General features: G+C 33.3%; 3 protein-coding genes across 11 annotated transcripts in view; 1 reads left to right on the top strand and 2 right to left on the bottom strand.

Annotated features, from left to right (window-relative positions):
- ccdc146 (coiled-coil domain containing 146) overlaps positions 1-23202 on the top strand; it is a 98934-nt gene that overhangs the window by 1168 nt on the left and 74564 nt on the right. For 3 of the 8 annotated variants that reach the window (XM_087247564.1, XM_087247558.1, XM_087247569.1), the window contains exons 3-4: positions 3828-3925; positions 16279-16406. The gene's annotated coding sequence lies outside the window, so the exon portion shown is untranslated. Of the gene's footprint in view, positions 1-3827; positions 3926-11608; positions 11720-16278; positions 16407-23202 lie in introns of all 8 variants that reach the window. The other 5 variants (XM_087247561.1, XM_087247568.1, XM_087247563.1 and 2 more) reach the window with 2 other exon arrangements.
- Positions 16-6913, bottom strand: fam3c (FAM3 metabolism regulating signaling molecule C). The gene is given in 10 exon segments (NM_212725.1): positions 16-1526; positions 1606-1732; positions 1817-1901; positions 2958-3008; positions 3176-3234; positions 3387-3510; positions 4729-4755; positions 5659-5763; positions 6034-6095; positions 6872-6913. Coding segments are annotated over 9 exon segments (684 nt in total). The 5' UTR covers positions 6050-6095; positions 6872-6913; the 3' UTR covers positions 16-1436.
- Positions 9037-22602, bottom strand: si:dkey-159a18.1. Of its 2 annotated transcripts, XM_087248214.1 has the most exons (21): positions 22244-22602; positions 20830-20892; positions 20579-20655; positions 20271-20373; positions 18033-18200; positions 17841-17914; positions 17425-17471; positions 17141-17277; positions 16930-17013; positions 16327-16387; positions 15598-15753; positions 13553-13650; positions 12960-13059; positions 12413-12584; positions 12099-12292; positions 10494-10686; positions 10312-10419; positions 10102-10219; positions 9872-9975; positions 9641-9758; positions 9037-9412 (listed from the first exon to the last, which is right to left on the bottom strand). In XM_087248214.1, the coding sequence occupies exons 1-21, from the start codon at positions 22469-22471 to the stop codon at positions 9398-9400; spliced, it is 2418 nt and encodes an 805-aa protein (XP_087104340.1). In that variant the 5' UTR covers positions 22472-22602; the 3' UTR covers positions 9037-9397. The 2 variants fall into 2 exon arrangements, with proteins under 2 accessions (XP_087104340.1, XP_087104338.1); XM_087248212.1 differs by having other exon boundaries at positions 9037-9758.

Genomic DNA, 23202 nt, shown 5'->3' on the forward strand with positions numbered 1-23202 from the left:
GACAAAACCCAGAAATGAAAGCAAGTCATTTGTTTTATTACGAAACACCCTAAAAAGCTTGAGTCGTATTTTAAGGAAAGACTCTACAATCACAGAATGCAAAGTTTACTTGATTTAAATTTAATTTATAATAAAGAACTCCTCAGTACAGCTATACATATTAAGGCCATGACGTGCAATCAACAACTCCACACAAAAGTCTAGACAAAATCACTTTGCATATATTATCACTGTAGTAAGGCACACAGCTGGTTTTCTTACAAAAAAAATGTATCATGCACAACTTCACAGTGTAAGTAAAGTTAAAAATCATACAGGCAATCATTAACAATATTAACAACAAGGTGATCTTTTGGCTTTGTAAATTCACAATACAGGACATACTACAGATATTGCATAAAGCACAATAAAAAAAAGATTATATTAAATTATAATAGTGTAATATCAGCACTAACTGCATATAACAGCTGCTGCTCAAACTCTTAAAATGCAAAAAAAAAAAAAAAAAAAAAATTTGGCCGAATAAAACGACAAACGAAAAATCTCTGAATGCAAATCACCAAAATGTAACAAGACTCCCTGAAGCTATTAAAAATAAAATTATTATAAAAACTGAAGACAGTAGTTTTTTAGTACAAAAAAAATCTTGTAAATTAAATGCAAAGTGGGGGAAAAAAAATCTTCATTCTCTACCATTCAACATTCAAACTGTCTTTGCCAGTAGAAACAGTATGATAAACATAAAATAATAAATAATGTAAAAACAATCTTTTGGTAACAACAGCTCTAAGCCGTGTATCTTCAATCCATTCTGATCAACATTGTCATGGTGCTATGATTAAAATGAGCACAAACCCTCTTCCTTAATTCTCTATTTGTAGTACAAAAGACTATAAGACAACAGGCACTCAAACCTTCTGATTCCTATATCTCTTTTTATGACACTGGAGGTTCACAAATGGCAGCACAATGGCAGTTTATGGACCAGCTTTAAAAATAAAGAGTACCTATGAATCAGGTTTTCCGCAAGCATGACATTTTAGAAATGTTTTCCATTGGTGGAAAAACAACAATTTTTGAAGTTACTAAAATAGCTTTGGTTAACGTAATTTTTTATATTTAAGTTTTAAAATATTTCACTGGCTACATATTGTACTTGCAATTAATTAAAAAAATCTCAATCTAGGGATCATGTACAACAGAAAAGTAATAGAAATGCATTGATCAAAAGGAGTGGGAACCCCATAAAATAAATATAAATAGAGAGCAGCAAATGCTCAGGACTTCTAACCTTAAGATATAAGATACAGTCCTTCAAAGTCTATATTCTACACTTACTTGCATCATTGAAAATGTCAATTCAACAACACATTGCTCATTCAATTTTCTTCAAACTCCACCAGGAACAGCTAAATTATTTTAAAATAAGGTTGATTTCAGTCATGCTTTATAGGAATGCATCCTTCCATCTCCAGAACTTCTGGCCATCCTTCATACTTGTTAGTCTCTGCATTGTTCTTGATGTGCTGGAAAAGTATGCGATGGCTTATTAAATATTTTTTACTCCAAATTTAAATCTAAAAAGAAGCCATAAGGTGATTTTACCTGCTCAAAGGGGCTCTTTGTCTTGATTCCTTTGCCTCCAACAAACACCCAGTTATCTCGGAAGCCTAATATGCTGATGCTTGAACTGCCCAAATCTGCTATCAAATTTCTGGCCTCGTCATTCATCCTGTTCAGAACAAATTAAAATTAAATGCATTTAATAAAAGATCCCAGACAGATCTGTAAAGATTTCACCAAAAAAAAAATTTACTTTGTTGCAGGGTCGTCAAATGTGGCCATCATGACAATGCTTCCATCTTCTATGTCCTTCAAGAATTTGATGAGAAGATTTACATCTAGAAAATACAAGATCATTTAAAAAGATTAACTGCATGTGACTTAATATTACATTTCACAGACTAGCAAATGGCTAGCCCTGGGTGATATGAAAAAAATCTAGTATCACTATACAAGCTATCATCTCATATGCCAGAAAGCATAAATGAGTACACCCCTCACAAAATTTAGTACACCCAAATTAATATGTTGGGTGAAAATATGAAATGAAAATTGTATAAACAGAAAAAACCAAGAGAAGCATACATTTTTTTTGTTTTTACATCTACTCAAAACTTTGTAGATTCATATAATTACCGGTCCAACATAAAAATATTGCTAAATAAAAAGTAAATGTACATTCAAGATTGCAGCTTTTTCATGATGCAACAAAATAAATGATAGAACATATAATAAAACCACAGACTTTTTTGATTTCATAAATAGTCTAACCTATTTACTAATACAGACTATATTAAAAGTATCTAAAAGTAATTATTCAAAAGGTGTTTTTCTCTATAAAACCATTATGACACTTAACATGTTTTAATGTATTAACATTGTGTTTTTAAAAACCAAACTCAGTAAATATTAGTTATACATAACGTAAATAAACATTAAGAATTTAAACCTAGGATCTCTAACTCCACCAATGTCCTGCATCTTGTCCCATTTTTAATTATCTGGGAGTAATTCATGTGCTACTAAGATGATGACAGCTAGCTCTGCCCACTTTGGCGGTTCAAAAATGCTCTTCACACACATCCATGTTTTTTTACAGCCTATAAGGTATAACAATGCATTTTCATTGATCCGAACACAGGTGGACTATTCCAAGTACATGTTATATTGGCTCTGACACATTTTGATCATGTCAAATTTTGACCACTACCACAGGTAGTCATAAACACGTTTGTGTTACTTTAATAGTGTAAATGCTGTCACCTTATAGGATATTTGACAGTTATAGGGTTAAACAAAAAAAGCTAAAAAAAAATACAAATAAATAAAATAAAAAGCTTATAATGCAAAATGTGCAAAAGGAAAACAGATAAAGGATGCAAAACGAGATTTACCTCCAGTCCACATGTCAAATGAGTCAGTCTTAGTGAGCTCGCCGGTCTTCCCTATAAATAAACTGCATTAATGAATGGCCTCTGATTTCTGTCAATATGTATCTATATACAAATACACACACTAATTGACTATTAACCACTATTAATACATTTTCTGACCACCTTCAGTCGTAAAGTTTCAGCATCAACATGTTTCTGAGGACAAAAACGTAGCGTACCATTGAGCAAAGCAATGTTTATACCGCGTCCAATGTTGTTCTTCACACCGCTCATTATTCTGATAAAAGGGGGGGAAAAAAATCAATAGCAGCTGTCAAAAATCAGCTCAAGATGCACAAAACCAACATTAAAATACTTTTACAAGGTTGTATGTGTATTTCTATATCGCTTATGCAATAGTATTGCGCAAGAAATGCATGTTAGACCTACACATTGTCCTGAAAACACATCTTTGGGCCGACAACACTGGCTGCTCCACTGGTGATCTTAAAGGCAAAATGGTCCTCAGGACATGATTTTGATAGGCCGCATTTGTGGCGCAGTGGTCTGGTGGCTGAAAACATCATCAAAATATGTATTTTATATTTAGAAAGCATAACTTAATCATGTTCTTGTCTTCTGTGTTCATTGCATGTCTATGCACACTATGAATCATCTTGTCTTGTGACACATTTTCTTAGGGTGCTTTCACACCTGTAGATCAATCGCTTTGTTCTAATACAGGGATTACAATTGTTAGCATTACTTTTTATTCTCCATGTGGTTCTCTTTCATATCTCAAAACTTGAAAACATACCAAAATTGTTTATACAATTTATGTGTAAGGAAACTACCCTCTCATTGGTCACAGTTCCATGGTTTTTTTACAAGATTACACACATTAGCGGTCATCGGCCATTATACGAATTGACCATTTTGAGACAATATTCGTGATTTCTGGAAAAGAGTTTTTACCAAAGATCCACCAGGTATTTTTAATTCCTCATCTATTTACTATTATTTCTTTCTAATACTTATCAATTTATTAACCAATCTTATACAGAACAAACAATTCTGGTCTAAAAAGGACCTGGCAGCAAATTAAGTGTAACTGCAAGAACATTTTGCAGGCTGGTAAGCGAATTGATTACTGAAAAAAATATATTTACACGCTATCTCTGGGCCAGCAAGAGAAACTGTCTTTTTCAAAAAAAATAAACTTTAATTGAAACTGTCTTTGCAACTTAATCACCCATTTCTTATGATCTCACAAACTGCAACAATGTATGCATTCATTAAACCTCTGACAGCCACATGAACAGCATAATAACAAAATAATCAAGCCTGCTTTTATGGAGTCAGGCCTAAATGTTTGCCAGAATAACTAGAAAACCATTTTATTCCCTTACCTTGCTTTTCTGCAATACCCCTCAGGTGTGAAAGCACCCTTAACGTGAAGCTAAAATGTAGACCACACCTAAACACGCCTACATTAACATGTTTGAGCTATCCAACACATCCTGTGTGACAACCCTGGTACATTGTTCCTGATCTCCATTAATATTATCTTCGTGCTATTCGCATCACAGAACAAAAATCCCACTACACATACCACTATCGTACCTAGGAGTCACTCTTATTGTTTTAAAATGTTTAGCAATGATTCTTCACAGCCCCAAGATACATAATTTTTTAGAGAAATTTTATATTGAATTCTGAACAAAAGTTCAGAAGGTGCATGATTAAAAATCTATTCTCATATGCAGTAAAAAAAAAACAATTATGTACTCACGGACTGCATCTGGAGGTGCATATCGTGCTGTAGGGAAACAGACGTTGATTAGCCAATTGTAATGTGGCATGTCAACACTGAAAGATGTGTGATATGGTAACTCTAAGCCATTTCTTAACTAAACCAGCATGTTATGTTACTTTGAGCCCAAACTGCATGTAGTTTGAGTTAGTAAAGGCCATTTACGCACTTCAGGAGTGACAACCACTTTTAAATACTAGAGTGAATTCTCTAAATAGTTTTGTGTACCGATTGTGAACCCATCTCACTCTTGACAAGATTTTAAATAAGCCACCACTGACAGAGATGTGTGTGTGTTTTTTTTTTTGTGGATGACTGTTTGCAGTGGACTGTTTGTTAAGTGTTACCACACCACATCCACTTATCATAAGTGATGATTATTAAGCCTCTTTGGGCTTAAGCTATTTAAGTTATGATGTTGTTAACGCAGGCAGGTGCAAGTAGTAATATTGTGGTATGTGGAATATTTCCATGATAAAGCGTTTTAATTCTAGTTTGTGATTTACTGTTCCTTCTAGCAGGACCTGACAACACTAAAGAGTCAAGATGTGCCCTAATTCATGTATAGTAGAAGAGACACCTACAGTATAATATATATATATATATATATATATATATATATATATATATATATATATATATATATATATATATATATATATATATATATATATGCGTTTAAACATGTAATTAAAAGTTCTTTTATCAGTTTAATTCTGAACACACTGCATATGTTTTTTTCTAGGTTTAGGTTTCATTCAACTGTTGAGTGCAGTTGTTACATGTGTTACTGAATGTGTGTGAAAAAGATTAAGCAGTAAAAGGTGAACTGGAAACTAAATAAGCTGTAATGTGAACATGATGGATGTGCATTTGGTGTGTAATAGATGCTGCAGAAGATAAACTCACTAAAGACTTTTCCCAAATTAAAATTCATATTGCTCTCCAACAGCTCAAAGGCCAGGAACACAGCTACAAATAAGACAGAAACCAGCACCCCCAGTTTCAAAAGTCCTGTTAAAACAGAAAACAATGCTAAACCAATAGTACAATGCAAATAACTTCAGTTTAGATACCAATAATGACAAAACCAAATGTTACTACATTAAAACTATAGTATTATACTTTGCATAACCTACATTTTTGTACAATAAAATATTACTAGGATTCATTATAAGTTTGAAATATTTTTACACTGCTTTTATTCATACAATGCCACAAAAAACAGACCAAAGAGCAAATATTTGCCTACTGATACTTGCATATAAATTAAACAGGACACACCTCCTGCTCGCATCATCCTGAGGGATCAGCAGGCACCAGTCTCCACAATAAGATCCAAACACCTGACATGATATCAAATATCATTATGTAACCAAAGCCTGAATTCGTAAATATTTCAGCTACACTATACAGCTACATTTTAATCTACCAACTGCCAGGCTGATTAAAATTTAGCTTTAGCTTTATGGTTCACATACATAGTCTTAATGTACTTATTATTATAGATGGTCAACTTGGTTGTGCTTTTATCATTAAAATACTCTGTAAAACCAGTTCTCAGCGTCTTATGAGAGAGAGAGAGAGAGAGAGAGAGAGAGAGAGAGAGAGAGAGAGAGAGAGGCAATAAAGAAAGGAAAGAACAGCAATAAAAGCAAATAAATGCAATAGATTAATCTTTAAAAATACTTAACATAAAATTAAAAAGGAAGTAATACACAAATGTTGTAATAACATGATTTAAGATAATATCAGCACTAGCCTTTGCAAAATTCATAATCAACAACTACTTTTTGTTTTTACAGATTATGAATGCATGTATTCGTCTTCATCTGTCATGATGTATGAAGTAATTCTCCCCAGAAAACATCAAACAAATAACACTTATCTAACTAATCTATAAATTTTACTTAGCTAACAAGTAAAACAATTAAGAACATTGCACTGGTTTAAGTTTATGTGTTAGCTGACTTTAGTAGTAGCTTTTAGCATCACACGTATGCACAAACACATGAATAAAACTTCAAACACATAAAAAAATGAAAACCCGCGTATAAACCAGCAAATCTAAAATTTACGTTTGACGATTATTAAATAAAGAAGATAAGAAAAGGATACGGACCTGGTGCCACGGCGACACAGCGCTGAATATCCGATTCCCGACACATCCGGGTTCGCGTGCGTGTTTGACAAAACGTCATGAGGAAAGGGCGTGTTCTATAAATCATTAGTTTCGGTCTGTACTATATTCCCAATGTTATATTTGATAAATTAGGTGGCTTAGACTTTCTTTTAAAATGTAATTTCATCCCTTCTAAATTCCCAATTTCCCTCTCTAACTTTCACAAACAAGCTTTACTTGCTTAGAAATTGTGTGCACAATTTTTCCCCACACAAAGAAATTCTTTGGAATAACTCTGATGCCTTGACTTGTGGGAAATCTCTTTTTATTGATAGGTGGTTTGAAAGAGGAGTTGTTTTTGTTTTGGACTTATTTTAAAATGATAACAATATTTTGGAATATGAAGAATTTATGACATTGTATAACTTCCCTTTGTCAGCTAAATCCTTCAACTGTGTTATAAAGAGTTTGTCACAAAGTTATGTGCATTTATTTAAAACGTTTCTTGACTTTAATGAGAGGGAAACAATTATGCCTAAACGTTTTTTGGATGGAGTGTCTTTTTTGACACACACACAAAAAAAAAAACAGACATGTCAGACGATTGTTACATTACTCTTTATATACCTCCCCAAGATGTAAATTTTTCTGGAGCAATTTTTCTAATTGCATTCGACGGAAGAGAGCATGGTTTTTACCTGAAAAATTCAGCATATCCAACAAAATAAGATACATTTTAAGATCTTGCATAATGTTTATCCTACAAATTCCCAAATTGCGAATTTCTTCGATTTATCTAATTTGTGTACTTTCTGCAATATACATGAAGAGACTATTCCACTTATTCTATAGTTGCACTCACATTAAACATCTTTGGAATAACATTATTTTTTATTTATCGTCCTTATTTAAACATGATTTAAATTTGTCTATAAAAGATATATTTCTGTATTTCTCGGGTGATGATCATGCTCTCGATCTTAGTGTAATTGTTTTGTGTTACACTGTAAATTTTTTATACACAAAAATAAGTTTCTAAAAACAATACCTATATTCAACACTTTCCTTGTTGAAATTTCATACAATAATGAATATCTTAAGCTTATTAATAATAATAAGAATAGTAAGTTTCTTAAAGCTTATGATAATCTTTTTTCTTAATGACTGAGACTTTGAATTTTTTTTGTCTCCCTCTTCTTTCTTATTTTTTGTTATTGCATTTTTTCTTCAATGCAGTGATGTTATTATTCTTGTATTCAATAAAAAAATAAATCATTAGTTTCGGTCTTAATTTCTGTTGATAAAAACCCCTTTGGTCAAAAATATATATCCCGAAATAACATGAAATTGTCATTATTTTAAAGACATTCAAAATATATGTAAATTCAGAGATTTAGATTATCCGTTCTTAAGAAAACTATGAAAAAATATGAAATTATATATTGTTTTAAGTGTAAATTATATACATATTCAATAGGCTGTAAACACACGTTATTAGGTTGCATACCCTTTTTGTTTTAATTCTCTAATCTAGAGTGACTGGTGTTTCAGCGAATAGGTGTGACATTCTGTTGCATAGTGGCGTGGTATTCAAAGTATGTGCAAGATTGTTTGAGAACTGACTGATCTCTTTCTTGTTTGTCTGTAGTGGTATTAAGTTATTATTAAAGTGTTGGTTATTTTAAAGGAGTAATTCACCCATCAAAAAAAGAAAATTGAGACATTTTGAAATATGTTTGCAATTGACATAGTACAACTATGCAAGTCAATTTCTACCTGTTTCCAAGATTTTTTTTTTTTATAATATCTTGTGTGAGTATGACTGCTGACTTGCACATGCAAGCTGAGACATGCAATTTTAGACATGCAGTCTAAGACACATGCACTCAATAGAGCTAGTGACGTCACTGCTAGGGTATACAGGGTAAGGGGTGGTGTTAAGTGTACACATTGGAACAAGTGGAGAATGAGTAAACATTGACAGAATTAAATTGTGTAAGTAATAAATCCCTTATATATGGTTATATATATATATATGCAAACTAGTTTGCTAATAACTAGTAAATTGCTAATAACATTCAAAATAACTTTTACTCTATATAAATACTTTCTGCATTTTTTTTTCAAATATGATTGTTGATTGCAAAATAATGAATAATGCAGTGTTTGTTTTAAATTCATTTTAATTTATTTACTAATAAAAACAGTAGACTTGTCTAGATACATAGTCCCAAAGCTCAAGAGTAATACCAGCAGCAGCCTGAGGGAATATGAATGAGTCCAGTGCAAAAGACAGAGAGGGTGAAAGTAAATTCACTTTCAATGATACATGCATTATCCTCAGATACTTGCATAATACACTTGATAGGACAAAACAAGAGCTCAGGTTGATAAATGCAGTTCACTATTATTTTCAGGTGTTTTATCTTCCAGTTACAGTGACTAGGCTTGAAATTTATTTGAAGCATATCTGCCTGCAAACACCTGTTTTCAAAGCCTGAGTAGTTTCCACAGTTTAAATGTTGTTCATTCAAGGAGATCCTAAAGAAGACCAAAAAAGAAAAGAAAAAAGAAAGAAAGAAAAATAGAGAAAAATAAAAGCAAACAAATGCAATAAATTATTTTTAAAAAAGTACTTCCTACAAAATAAAAAACAAAGCACAAAGGTTGGAATAACGAGTGTAAGAAGATTAAGTAGGTTTTTAGGTTAATTATTACAATAGCCATTAACTAAATGGAGGCATGATATTATTGTTTGATCAAGCTCACATCATCTGAGTCCTCCTGGACCTGGAAACCGTTTAGTTTGCCATTGGGGGTGCTTTCATTGTTAACGGACAGGTCGTCTTCTTGGATTTGCAGAACAGAAAAGTTATATTCCGGCGACCTGCAGGAGGCAGAAGTTGACGAGAAATCTTTAGTATGTAATATACAGACAATAGTTTCAAATGGATGTAACATAAAACAAAAGCTGGACAAGGCTTTATCAAATGACCTTACCTTTGGCCACAGTTTATTCTTCTTGAAGTGATCATGTAAGCTGCTATAATAACCAAACAAATGATGCCCAAACTACACACCACTATAAGAGCCAGTATGGCTGGCTGCAAATCATAAGACAAAAAATTCCTTTATTGGATTAATTTTATTCTCTACACAACAATGAATATCTGTGTTTTTTTGGCCACTGTATAGTAACTTATTATTCTTATGAGAAATGGACCACTCACTGGTATCTCTGTATGTGAATCTGAGGAAGTGACATTCCCACAAAGCTTTTGGTGAGCCTCTTCATTTCTTGGAGGGCTGAAACTCCCCTTACATTTATCTCCGGGAATCCTGCGATATCTATAAAAAATTTATTATTATAACAGTGTAATATGTGTACGTGTGTGTGTGTTCAAGAATGTGTTAACAGAAACAGAGATGTATTTCATCACCCTGTAGTCTGCAGGTCTACATTCAAACAAAAATCCTGGGTTTGATTCAGAAAGTCGGGCTGAGGGAGACACGCTGAGCTATTTTCATGCCAATAGAATCCATAGTCGCTGTTGAGAGATGTTAGCATTTTTATTTAGTCACAAGCAAATGTATAAATCTAACCATGGTATAAGTTTCCTACCACATGAAGTCCTCACTGGTGCAAATGCATGGACTCTGCTGTCTACTGACCACATATCCTCTACCATTTCTACATGCAGACAGTGTCTTAAGTCTTCTAAATGTCTCCTTATAGCCCAAGAGACATCCATCTGTTTTTGGGTTAGAACTGTAGTTGGAGTGTGCCAACCACGTCACATAATCCTGATCATTACCTATAAAAATGAATTATAAAAACTCTCCATGATAGGTCCATGATAAATCAAAATTTATAATGTTTATCTTTCTAGCACACATTGTCTTTATGTGAACAATTACAAGATATTCCACACACACAAAAAAAAAAAGTTTGTTTTGGTAATTTTCAAAGTCTGACTATTTTCGTAATTTGAAGAGTCTGATCATGTCAGTTTGATGCCTTCAACCACAATATTCTTAACTAAGCCCCCCATTAGTTTGCTATGAGGGAATGATGCGCAAATAAGCCCCGCCCCTACTCGGTAGTCTGTTTAATTTGGAAGAACAACAAACTCAAATCAAAGTGTCAGCAACTTCTGGTTCATGCAGACTTAAGTAATACACTCTTACAGTGGATATGAATGATATTGAGAAGTGAAAGTAATACCATTACTTTTCTAAGCAATCAATTCTTTTTTATAGCCCTATGCACTACAATATCATAGAGATCATAGAAACTTTAGCCAGTAGGCAACCACCTAGCAACACCCTAGAAAAACTTAGCATCTACATATATTCACCGGCACACACTACAAATTTTTTAGAGACGGACGGCAGTAGGTCTAGACTCTATGCCAACTTTTATTAGCCAAGAACCATCCAAAAGGCTGACTGAAAGACTAATCAAAATATATATTTAAGCTTTTTTCATATTAAGGGGTGTGAAAAGTGTAAAGTTGATGTCCTAACCATAACACACCGCATACATTAAACATGATTAATTTAATTATTAATTAAACATTCATTTAAGAATGTTGTGTTCAGTCATCATGTCTATGTTATGAACTCCCACATACTTTATAATCCAGTGTTTAGCTGATCCTGATCAGTGTTAATTGTAAACACAACAGCTTTCTTCTTCCATGAGGGTATTTGACATCTCAACATCCTTGTTTTTAGGTGGACCGTGAAAGAATGTTACATGCACACAATATCAACCAGAAATTCTGTAGAATTCAACCAATTCCCATTTTGCACCAATGAAAATCTGTGAGTGTGTGACAGCTGAAGGTGGGTCCACATTGTCAAGCTTTCAGGAAGTTTTTGTCTGCATGTTTGCTTGCAATGCGCCACAAACCCCTGACACTAGACTTGCCCTGTCAACAACCTTTTGACCAGTTAAGCATGCTGAATAAGTGATGGTGAATATGGCCAGAATGCAATAAGCTTTTTAAACTTTCTAATGTTTGTATATCCACATTCCTAGCTTATATAGAATGCAATATTGAATACAACTTGTGCCACCTGCTGGTATGGAGAGTAATTTCCATGCTGGCATGTTCAGAACAAATGTGTTGCTCTTGGATCTAGTCTTTCTCCATGGTGTGTTTAACCACAACTTATTTGCACAAAAAAAGATGATGACCATAATATTTAAAAAGTTCCTTACACTCTCTAGTGAGCAGGTGCTCAAAGTCTATGGTGACAGCTACCCACATAGGCTTATGATTGTCATCTAGGCGGTAGCCAAAAATACTGATGTTCATTGTACTGCTGCTAGGCTCTGATGCCAGTCCTGCCAGAAAGAACGGGTGGTCTGTGAAATTAAATGTCTTCCAACACTGCCCTTCATCTGTGGAAAACCTGAAAACATCCAGATGCATGACAGTTTTATGAGACGGCAGCCACAAATGACTTTCAGAATATTTAAAACCACTTCATTTATTATGAAAGGAGACTTTTTTATTTATTTATAAATGTTACTTTATGGAGCTGATCCCTCTGTCTCTGCGCGCCTCCACAGCCACTATTAGCCCTCCAGAGTCCAGTATGCTGTAGTGGTGAGGTCCTCTTAGAGTTCCCCACCATGTGTAACCTCCATCCCTAGACACATATACATCAGGGCGGGCTGCTGAAATGGAATCTCCAACACTCCCTGTAATAATATTAAACATGTAGGCTCTGATTACAGCAGGTATTGCAATTTTTTTTAGCTTACAAGTTGACAATGCTTATTTCAGATGTAAATGGGGTCTAAAATGTTTTTCAACTTTTGATTAGTTCCAGGGCTTGTTTAAAAGCACTTGATCTGATTGCTTTCATAGTGGATGAAATCAGTATTTAGACTTTAGAGTTCACTTTTCAAAGTGAACAAAAAGGTACGATACAGATATATAATGGCATATTTATTCTGTGTTTTTTTGGCACCTGATTGACCAAAATCCATCTTAATACCAGATATGTAAACAGTGACTTATGTTATTTTATTGGGGAAAGTTGTGAGTATACAGTACAAGGGAAGGACTAGTACCATGGCCGATGACCAGACCGATAGCTGTAGGTTCAGAGCTAGGCGTCATGGGAGTGACTCCACTAAAATGACTGTGCTCTCCATGGATGTGCAGGTTACACTGTAGTAGAAAACATATTTTTACAGCAAACATTAACGTTGGTATTCACCATATTTATTTTCTGTTTCAAATATTCTCACTTTAACAGGCATCATACAACGGAATGCTTGAACTTTTGTCAATAGGTTATCATTAAAAGAAAAACTCAAAACTAGAGTGGTGTAAGGACCAGAGTTTAACCAATGAAACTGGTCAAAAAATCTTGAAATTGCCCCTGGGGCATAATGTTATATTATTTTCCATTTTTACCTTTCCATTTTATTTTTGTATGCCCAAACATATACAAAATCCAATCAACAAACAATGCGCAAAACCAAGAAAATCTGTTAACACTCACATTCCATTTCATTTGCTATTGAAACAAATCTTTTATACATGATAATTAAGAAATATTCTTCCAGTTTTGGGTAATAGTCAAAAATATTTAATATGTACTTCCCAGACTTCTTAGCCGTTGCTGTAATTTCTCATTTATCCGACCCTATGTTGTTACCTTTTTCGACATATCTGGACAATCGACATTCTCTGGCTTTTTCAGATATCTCCATCGTCCCCCTCTGTTGAATGAGATGACTGAACGAATGCATCCACCTGCAGCCCAAGAACAGTTTGACATTGTTTAATAATGACATCAGCACCACTACAACTGTGATTGGCCATTTCGTCCTTAAGTGATTGTTCAAAGAAAATCAAAGTCCTTTCATCATATATTGACTCTCATGATATTAAAAACCCATAAGTATTTCAGTCATCTTTAAAAAAAAAAAAAAAAAGAAATTACAAATATTCAAATTACCAATCAAATTATGCATAGAAAACCACATCAGACAGACCAACATCAAGACACAGATGCTTTATAAATGCAGAAAATGTTTACGTCGTGGAGGCATTAAAAGTTTTTAAGATGAAGCAGAATTGTAACATGCAACAACTTTTTTTTTTGTTACTGATAAGATGTCTACTGTATGATGACTGAAATCAGCAAATGCCTTTAACAATAACTAAGTGCACTACAAAATGCCATGTTTTCAAACACTTAAACAAAGTGCATGTATTCTATCAAACCTGAACAAGCTTAGTTTGTGGCTCCAACTGCTGGACACTCGTAGTTTGTTCATCAGCACTCAAAGTGCATAACCTAAGCACTAAAATATTGTCACAGCTAGATTTTTGCCCCTTAGACACAGATTTTGCTCCACAGTTAAATGCATCAACCTGCATTCTGCCGACTTATCATAGGTGCATATTTTATTGCAATGTGTTCTCAGATTAAATTAATCTCACTTTTAAAATTTTTAGTCCATGAATGGCAAATAGGGCGGTTTCCCCCACAGTCCAAAGACATGAGGTATAGGGTAATTGGGTAAGCAAAATAAGCTGTAGTTTATGAGTGTGTGTGAATGAGGGTGTGTATGGGTGTTTCTAAGTTCTGTGTTGCAGCATAAAATGTATGCCAGAGTAATTGCCATTGGTGGTTCATTCTGCTGTGGTGACCCCTGATAAAACAAAGATAGTGAGTGAGTGAATGGTGTTGTAAAAAAAAAATAAATGAATGAGTGAAAAAGAGAAGAGAGAACTCAGTCCAGGAGACTCGAAACAAGCAGAATTCCTTTATTGAGACGTGTTGGTTTATCTGCAGTCATACAGCGTCTTTAAGATGTCTAATGTGTCTGCATGAGCCTACTAGAGGTCTGCAGTCTGCAAGTTCTTTCACAAGTCTCTCACAAGTCTCACACAAGTCTGAATTAGTCTGAATTAAGACAAAGATTTCATGGCTATATTGTGTTCTTAGGAGGAGGGGATATAGCTAAACAAAGTATGCAAATTAAGGGTTGTGGTCGGCAGGGTAAACTGCTTCTCAGGTCTAATCTCATCATGTTCTGGAGACAGAAACCGCCTGACCATTTGATCGAAAAGAGAAAACAATAGACACCCCATGCTGTGAAACTGACAATTTGCATTACTTTGGCTTAGCCTGTGATCAGACAGACAAAAGGTTAATGTCCCTCCTAGCTGGGATGTTAATGAAATTATATAATTAAAAAACAGAGAATATAACTTTTCAGTTATACGTAGATTATTGTTCATTTGGAATTAGTTGATAGAAATTTATATTTCCACAATGGCAAATAATATAACTTACACTCAGAACAGAGAATAGCGTTGATTTGAGCAAGAGTAAAAAAAATCATGGTAAAAGATGGAATAATTTTCACAGCATAATACTAAGTACTTTTAGAATGGCTACTTTTTACTCATGTTTTGAGCATTTTTGGCAAGTAATGGTATTTTTTTAAGTATGATTTTTCAGTACTCTTTCCCCCACTGCCCTCCACTGAAAGTCCTTTGCAGCAATGTATTTACACTTTAAAACATTCATAAATACAATGTGAAAATACATCAAATTCAGGTTAACACATCAATCAAAAATTGTAAAAAAAAAAAAAAAAAAAAGCTTAAACGTAGCTCTACGAAGAAAAGTGTGATCTTTTGGGTAAACCTTTAACCATTAAAATAGAATGAAAATAGTGTGCATACCTTCCTCCAGTATGTTGGTCAGATATACCCCTCTCAAAGACGTGATGTTAGTGAAGTCACTTTTCCCCTCCCCACCAAACAAGTGGCGCTCCAGAGACTTTGAGTACAGGATTCCTTGTTCATCAGAGGCATAGACTGTCCCATAATATGTGTCTTCTGTAATCAGTTGAGAGCACATCATACATAAACACTCCGCCAACACAGCTTTCTCTTAGATGAGATAAGAGATGAGATCATCCCAAGCCATCATTATTCAAACACACTACAAAAGCATCTAACCGGGGTTATGAGGCAAATGGAGAATAAAACGGTCAGTGAAAAACAGACTGACATGCAAAAGCATGGTGGGAAGTAAGATAAATGTTCACTTGAGCTATGTACTGTCATGAATGCATGTAAATACAATGGGGGTGCATTTGCATGCATTTTCTGTAGCGTGACTGAAAGACAACACCATCCTCACTCTTATCTCTTTCCAGTGATCTTCCAAAGATCTCCAGACTCAATGATGAATAGCATATACACTGACTCAATAGAATCTAGCAACTTGTAAAGAGATGTTTAATGAAATGTCAGCACAAAGTGGAACTCGCTCGACAAGTTCTGCCACCACATTGTTAAACTGACAATATCAGTGGTGGTGCTGTTACAGTGTATTATACTGATACTTCTCTTTTACAGTTCTGACAGGATGGAGATAGAGGATATAGGGGAGAGATGAAACTGCACCTCCAGGGTTGTCCACATGCATGAAGATCATGTCTTCATCAGCATCCAAAACAGAGTAGAACTGCAATCAAGCATTAACAGTGAGTCATAGAGCTGCACGGTGTGTTTGTTTGTTTGTGTGTTCGTTTTTTTTCTGCAAAATCAGCAGAAAAATACCTATAACTATACAAATACCTACAATACCTATGTAAAGAAATAAGAAAGATTTATGGCACAGCTTGCATTACACTAAACATCTTTTTAAAAAGGCAAATATATATATATATATATATATATATATATATATATATATATATATATATATATATATATATATATAGTATGATATACTGTATACATTATTATTACTGATAATATAAATACAAACTCAATTTAGTATAAGAATATTTATACTTATAAATAAGTGTATTATCTTTTTATAAAATAAATATATATTTTTTAAATTTTATTAATTATAAATATGAAATAATGTAATATCTGTCAAAATATATTTATATTGAATACTTTAAAAAAAATTTATTACTTACAATATGGAAAATTATTTAATTATTCATACATTTATTCATATAATATTTTATATACTTATTTGTGTGTTATTCACACCTGCTCTGTAGTAGCTGATGGTAGCTGAGCTCTTTTGAAATGGTCACCCTGATCTTTCGACACATAGATGACACGAGGGGAGCCCTGTAAACACAACATCTCATAAATTAAGCAAGCAATGATGATTCTCACAGACGGGAAAGTGAAATGGAGTGTGTTCATGTGGGTTAACACATGCTTAAGTGTGCATGCTGTCTATAAAGTTCCACACCAGTTTTTCCATGACGGAGGTAAACAAGAAGCTACCAATGTGACCAAACGAGAAGATGTTCTCGGCAATGGTGTCAAAGGTTTTGCCAAAATCACAAGTCCGTCTCAGAATAAGCTCGCCTCGTCTTGCTGCCTCCACTAGATCAAACCCAATAAGTAGTCAGTTATTAAATATTATATTAAATGAACTTTTTTTTGCTAAACAAAACAATGTATCTCAAAGAAGACGCATTATATCTAGCAACTCGTATTATGTTATTTTACAAAAAAATTACATAGATGCACCTGTTCCATTTGGGCTTGAACTGAAGAAAAGAGTGTTCTCGGAACCCCTTGAAAAGAATAAACATGAAAATTATATTTACTTAAAAAATGAAAGACAATTATTCATGTATAACTGGCAATTATTTAGGGATACAGTAGGATTTAAATTTTTTGGCTGATACAATTTTAAAGAAACTATCGATTTTCACTGATTGGATCTATTTTATTTTGTGCAAATTGTCACACAATAAATTAATAAAATATTGGTATGTTATATTTGCCTTTTTCATACTATATCCAATACATGATCAATGATTAAAATTAATCATATTGGTACATATCTAGAATTGTTCATATGTCACCCATTTAGATATTTTTCTAAAAACACAGATGATTTCCTTTGATGTTTATAGCATCCTCTTACTAATTGTTCTCACCATGTGAATGTGTGCACTCCTTCATGAACTTTAGACCAATTGTTCCCAAAGTCTTCTGAGAGCCACAGCCCATCCTAAAGAGAGATTAAGCCACATAAAGACAGCTAAGTGAAAAATACAATAAGGAGAGCATTAAAGATCTCACAAGTAGTTAAGGGGGCTTGATGAAACAGGAGGTGAAACCGTACTCACATCTATGCTGATGACCACAAGGTATTTTGGGTCTAGTAAAGAGAATTGAATGGCCTGTGCTGGGTGAAATTGAAGCTGCACTGATCTAAACGTCAGACCTGCATCCATCGACGTAAAAATCTTTCCTCCTGGGTCCTTAGTAAAAGGCAGGTTGGCTGTTAAAATGACCTATAATGGCAACAACATGTTTACCATTCTGGTTAAATAAGTAAATAATCTATAAACAAAAATTACATCGTGACATTTTTTTTATTCTAAAAAGCAAAGGCACTACAGCAGGAGACTAACATCACACTAAAGCCACTTTAGAGGAAGTTATGTAAAAACAAAGATCATATTATAATATAAATATTTACATGAAATTGGCAAAACAGGTAAACCTTGCTAAGTAATATGTTTTTACCTTTTTGCCTACAGAATTACTTCAATTCTTACTGGTATGTATTTGAGAATGGTGGAAACATTTATATAAGACTTTGGCCATGATGACATACAGTGGGGGAAATAAGTATTAAACATGTCATGTTTTGGGGAAATAATATTTCTAAAGGATCTGTTGACATGGAGTTGGACCAGGTTTTTGTAAAAACCAAACAATACAAATTGAAATATAAGTTATGTGTAATAACAATGGAATGACACAAGGAGAAAGTACTGAACTGCTCAAATGTATTTAATACTTTTATATAAAAGGCTTTTTTAGAGATGGCAGCTTAAAGCTGCATCTCATGTGGAATTAAAGCTACATGCATTGCTCAGGTGTAATTTTTTACAGACTTCAACAGAGTGTAAAATCGTGATGGTTCTGTCGGTCTTGTTTATCAAATCTGATCTTTATTTTGTATTTTTTTGCAGTGTATTCATTCAGGTGATGTGATTGGCTACGCCATTCTACAGCTTAATTTTCTTTCTCTGAAAGCATTTGAGAGTTTTTTTGGCTGTGTTTTGGATCAGATGTCTTGATCAAATTTCCACCCCAGTTTTTATCTTCATCATCCCATTAAATGTAGATGTTGGACTGAAGCAGCTAATAATTATTTATTTTTTATTAATTTTAATGACGAAGGGCAGAGGGTTGCTTTCTAACTAATAAGAGATTTCAGCTGCTGTCTGGGGATTCACTGCCTTTCTACACTTTCCTTACTTCATGTGTTCAATACTTTTTCACTGCGTCACTTAATGTTATTACACCTAACTCACTTTGAATAATAATTTGTTTTGATTTCTTGGCATATATGGATTTATTTGGTTGTTACCAACATCCAGTGAACATTTCAAGTCAACAGCACCTTTAGAAATGTGTTTCCTGAGAAAAATGGTGACTTGTTCAATACATATTTCCAGTTGCTGCAGATTTTTCAGCTGACAGATTAGACTGATTACACATGTGTATGTAGTCATTCAGTCGTCAATTTGATGCCTCTATTTTAGAACTATTATTAGACTATTAGGTTTTCTTTTCAGCCCAAATTTAGTCCTGTTTAAACCAACATATTTATGTTCAGATGTGTATTAGATGTCTATTAAATACAAAAAAAAATGCTTGCTGGGAAGCGTGCCAAACAAAATGCCCCCATACAATTTCACCGCCACCACCAGATTGAAACATTGTTACATGGCAGGAAGAATCCATATTTTATTGTTGTTTACTTTCATTTGAATATTGCAGCAGAATTCGAGACTTCTCAAGCAGTCTAATCATTCTCCTCTGGCCTCAACAAAGCATTTTAGCCCTCTTGATCAGCCTGTTTGGTACTAAAAAACATGACATGCTTGAAGTCATTTACTGTAAATCCTCTTTCTTCACCATTGTGATTATAGATTTGCTGATTGTACACATTATTGAACATTACTGAACACATTATTACAACATCCCTGAATGCATTAAGCTGCTGCCATATCAGTAGATTATAGATATGTGGGGTAACGAGCAGTTGAATTATTATTAAACAAGATTAGTATTATTAAACAAGACTTTGAAAGACCAGTGATACATTTCCCAGAGATTACTACATCTATAACTACAGACTTAATTTTACTGAAATTCTAACATCTTACATTCAACAGCTGAAGACACACCACCTTAATAAGAACTTATACACACAATGCACATACACACACAATCTTTTGTGCATTTCTTCTTTTTGCTGAATTGCTTTGCTGCTCTTTTGTAAATCCCTTTAGATAAACATATCTGCTTCATCAATAAATGTAAATGAAATGTTAACATGTTTTTACCGGTTGAGGGTTCCCATGTCCAGCACTTATGCCAAAGTAGCTATTTAAAAATGTGTTGTTGATGGCATGAGAGATATCATGAAAAGACTTCCCATAGTCTTCACTATAAACAAGATTAAAGTTATTAGTACAGTAAGAAAGTTGAAATTGGTTGCATAGAAATATATCTTGTAGGAAAAACCAGGCTTTTTTGAGATCGCCATCTACCTAAAATTGTGTATGCTATATTATTTTTAAAGGTGTAAAAGCCAGATGGTTTTGCATTCTACAAGTTATCTAAGAACAGGTATAAAAAGTTCTCTACTGACCTCCTATAAAGGCGTGATGAACCACCTTCATAAAATGAATCAGAAGGAACACTGATTGTGGAAAGGACGAAGATTATCTAAAATGAACAAATCATTTTGATTTGAAATTAAATTTGATAGACAGACCAAGTATGAGTGAAAAGATGCAATGTTCAACCATCAGCACAATATCTTTAAAATAGAGAACTAATGTGTTATATCAATATATCTACAGCTGTATCATTTTGAAAGATTTGCCAAGAATGACTAACCCCAGTTCCATTTCCAGCCCATGTGAGGGTAAAACTGGATCCATCATCCCCATGAAAACCAGTCTGGAAAATAACCAGAGGACAAAGTTGCACATGCACTTAGGTGGACTTTCCTGTTCGAGCAGTACAATGTAAAAAGTGATTAGCTGACATTACTTGCAGTACACCCAAAAATGAAAATTTGCTCACTAATTACTGACCCTCAAAAGGTTCCAAATCTTTAAGAGTTTCTTTCTTCTGTTAAACACAAAAGAAGATATTTTAAAGAGCTGAAAATCTGTAACCACTGACTTCCATAGAAAGAAAAACAAACAGACTTCAATAGTTAAAGATTCACAGCTTTCTTTAAAATATCTTTTTTTGTGTTCAATACAAGAAAGAAACTCATAATGGTTTGAAACAATTAAAGAATGAGTAAATGATGAAAGAATTTGCATATGTGGGTGAACTATATCCCTTTAAATAATAGTGGGTAAACAGGTTGCTTACTAAAATGATTAGTGATTTTAAAAAAGTGATTTAACCAATTGCCTTAAATTTAAGTAAATTGACTTTGTGCATAATGTAAAAATTAAGTTAAATCATCGTAACAGTTCCAAGTAATGTTTTTTTTAATAGTCACATTTAAGGTAATGGGTTTACTCACTATATTAAGTAAAGTATCTAATATCTTTGTACAGTTTACATGTAACAATATAGTTCACATAAAAATTTGTAATAAAAGTTATACAAGTTAAGTGTCCAAAATTACACTATTTTAAAAATGTATGTATGCATGTATGTGTGTGTATTGCGCTTTTGACATTGAGAGGAATGTCAAAGAAGTGGGTGAATTTACTGTTAAATTGGCAAATGCTTGATTAGCGATTAACGATGATTTCTGTGCATGCAAGTCAGATATTTTATAATGTAACGGATAAATTTGCAATAAGATCATTATATATATATATATATATATATATATATATATATAATGATCTTATTGCAAATTTATCCGTATATATATATATAATATATATATATATATATATATATATATATATATATATATATATATATATATATATATATATATATATATATATATATATATATATTTCTGTGCATGCAAGTCAGATATTTTATAATGTAACGGATAAATTTGCAATAAGATCATTATATATATATATATATATATATATATATATATATATATATATATATATATATATATATATATATATATATATATATATATATATATAATGATCTTATTGCAAATTTATCCGTTACATTATAAAATATCTGACTTGCATGCACAGAAATCATCGTTAATCGCTAATCAAGCATTTGCCAATTTAACAGTAAATTCACCCACTTCTTTGACATTCCTCTCAATGTCAAAAGCGCAATGGCAACATAAATAACTTCTTACCTCGTGTGTGTGGCTGCGCAGAAGCTCTCTGTCTTTGACCGACAGTGGAGTATTGCACTCGGTGAACCGCTCTTTTTCAGTCGTCCAGGTGTCCCGTCTGCGTCTCGACTGACCGCGGCCAGTCCGAGAGAAAGTCACTGTTCTCGCGTTGCGCTTGCCGTGCACGAACGAGTCCTCAACCACATCCAGTAGACACACACTGCCGAACACGAGTAGGATCCACTTCATGACTGTTGTGACAGAAATAATTTAGTTTGTTTGATGCTTCAGAAGATGCGCGCGAGGAGAGGACTGAGCGCTCAGAAGAAGAGTGAAAGTGACTGTGAAGTGTCCACCGCATCACTCAGAGTCAGCACAGCACAGCTAAATCTACTGCACGTCCTTATAATGTCTAGCAAAGCAATAAATTTGGAGTTGTATATCCCACATCATTTGCAGGATTTATGAGTAAATATTTAAGGTTCACAGAAACCGTGCGTATTCTGCACTTTTCATGGCAGTTTGTATTTTAGTGTGTGTTTGGCTATTGTAATATGTCATATTATTATATTATATTATATTCGTATGTTTTTATTTTAAACGATATGCTCCACTGAAAGTCATTCTTATCTAATGCTCTAGTGCTGCTTGGATTTGTTTTATTTTAATTAACTTATTACATTGTATTTTATTACTGGAATATCTTAATTTCATCTTTTGTATTTTTAAGAGAATTATAAGTCTAAATTATATGTATGCAGTGGTTTTATTGTTTAAAGTCTTTCTTGCTCATTTTCATATGGACCGGAAAATAAATGTCCATAAATTAATAATATGAAATTAATAATTAATAATACAAAAATATTATATTTAATAAACAAATAAATCTATAAAAGCTTATATGAAATTTGTTAATTAATTTTACACAAAAAAAGCTATAAATTGAAACAGATTGTGTTTTAGCTTTGAGGCTGAACACC

The sequence above is a fragment of the Danio rerio genome, chromosome 4 (assembly GCF_052040795.2).
Source record: "Danio rerio strain M-AB ecotype USA chromosome 4, GRCz13ab, whole genome shotgun sequence".
NCBI classification, from domain to species: domain Eukaryota; kingdom Metazoa; phylum Chordata; class Actinopteri; order Cypriniformes; family Danionidae; genus Danio; species Danio rerio.

Coding starts and splice junctions, on each gene's coding strand:
- si:dkey-159a18.1 (XM_087248212.1), bottom strand. CDS start 22,471: ATGAAGTGGATCCTACTCGTGTTCGGCAGTGTGTGTCTACTGGATGTG. Junction 15,754..16,326: donor GCATGTGGACAACCCTGGAG/GTGCAGTTTCAT, acceptor AACTGATTACAG/AAGACACATATTATGGGACA. Junction 10,687..12,098: donor GCACCTGCTCACTAGAGAGT/GTAAGGAACTTT, acceptor TCATTTTTATAG/GTAATGATCAGGATTATGTG.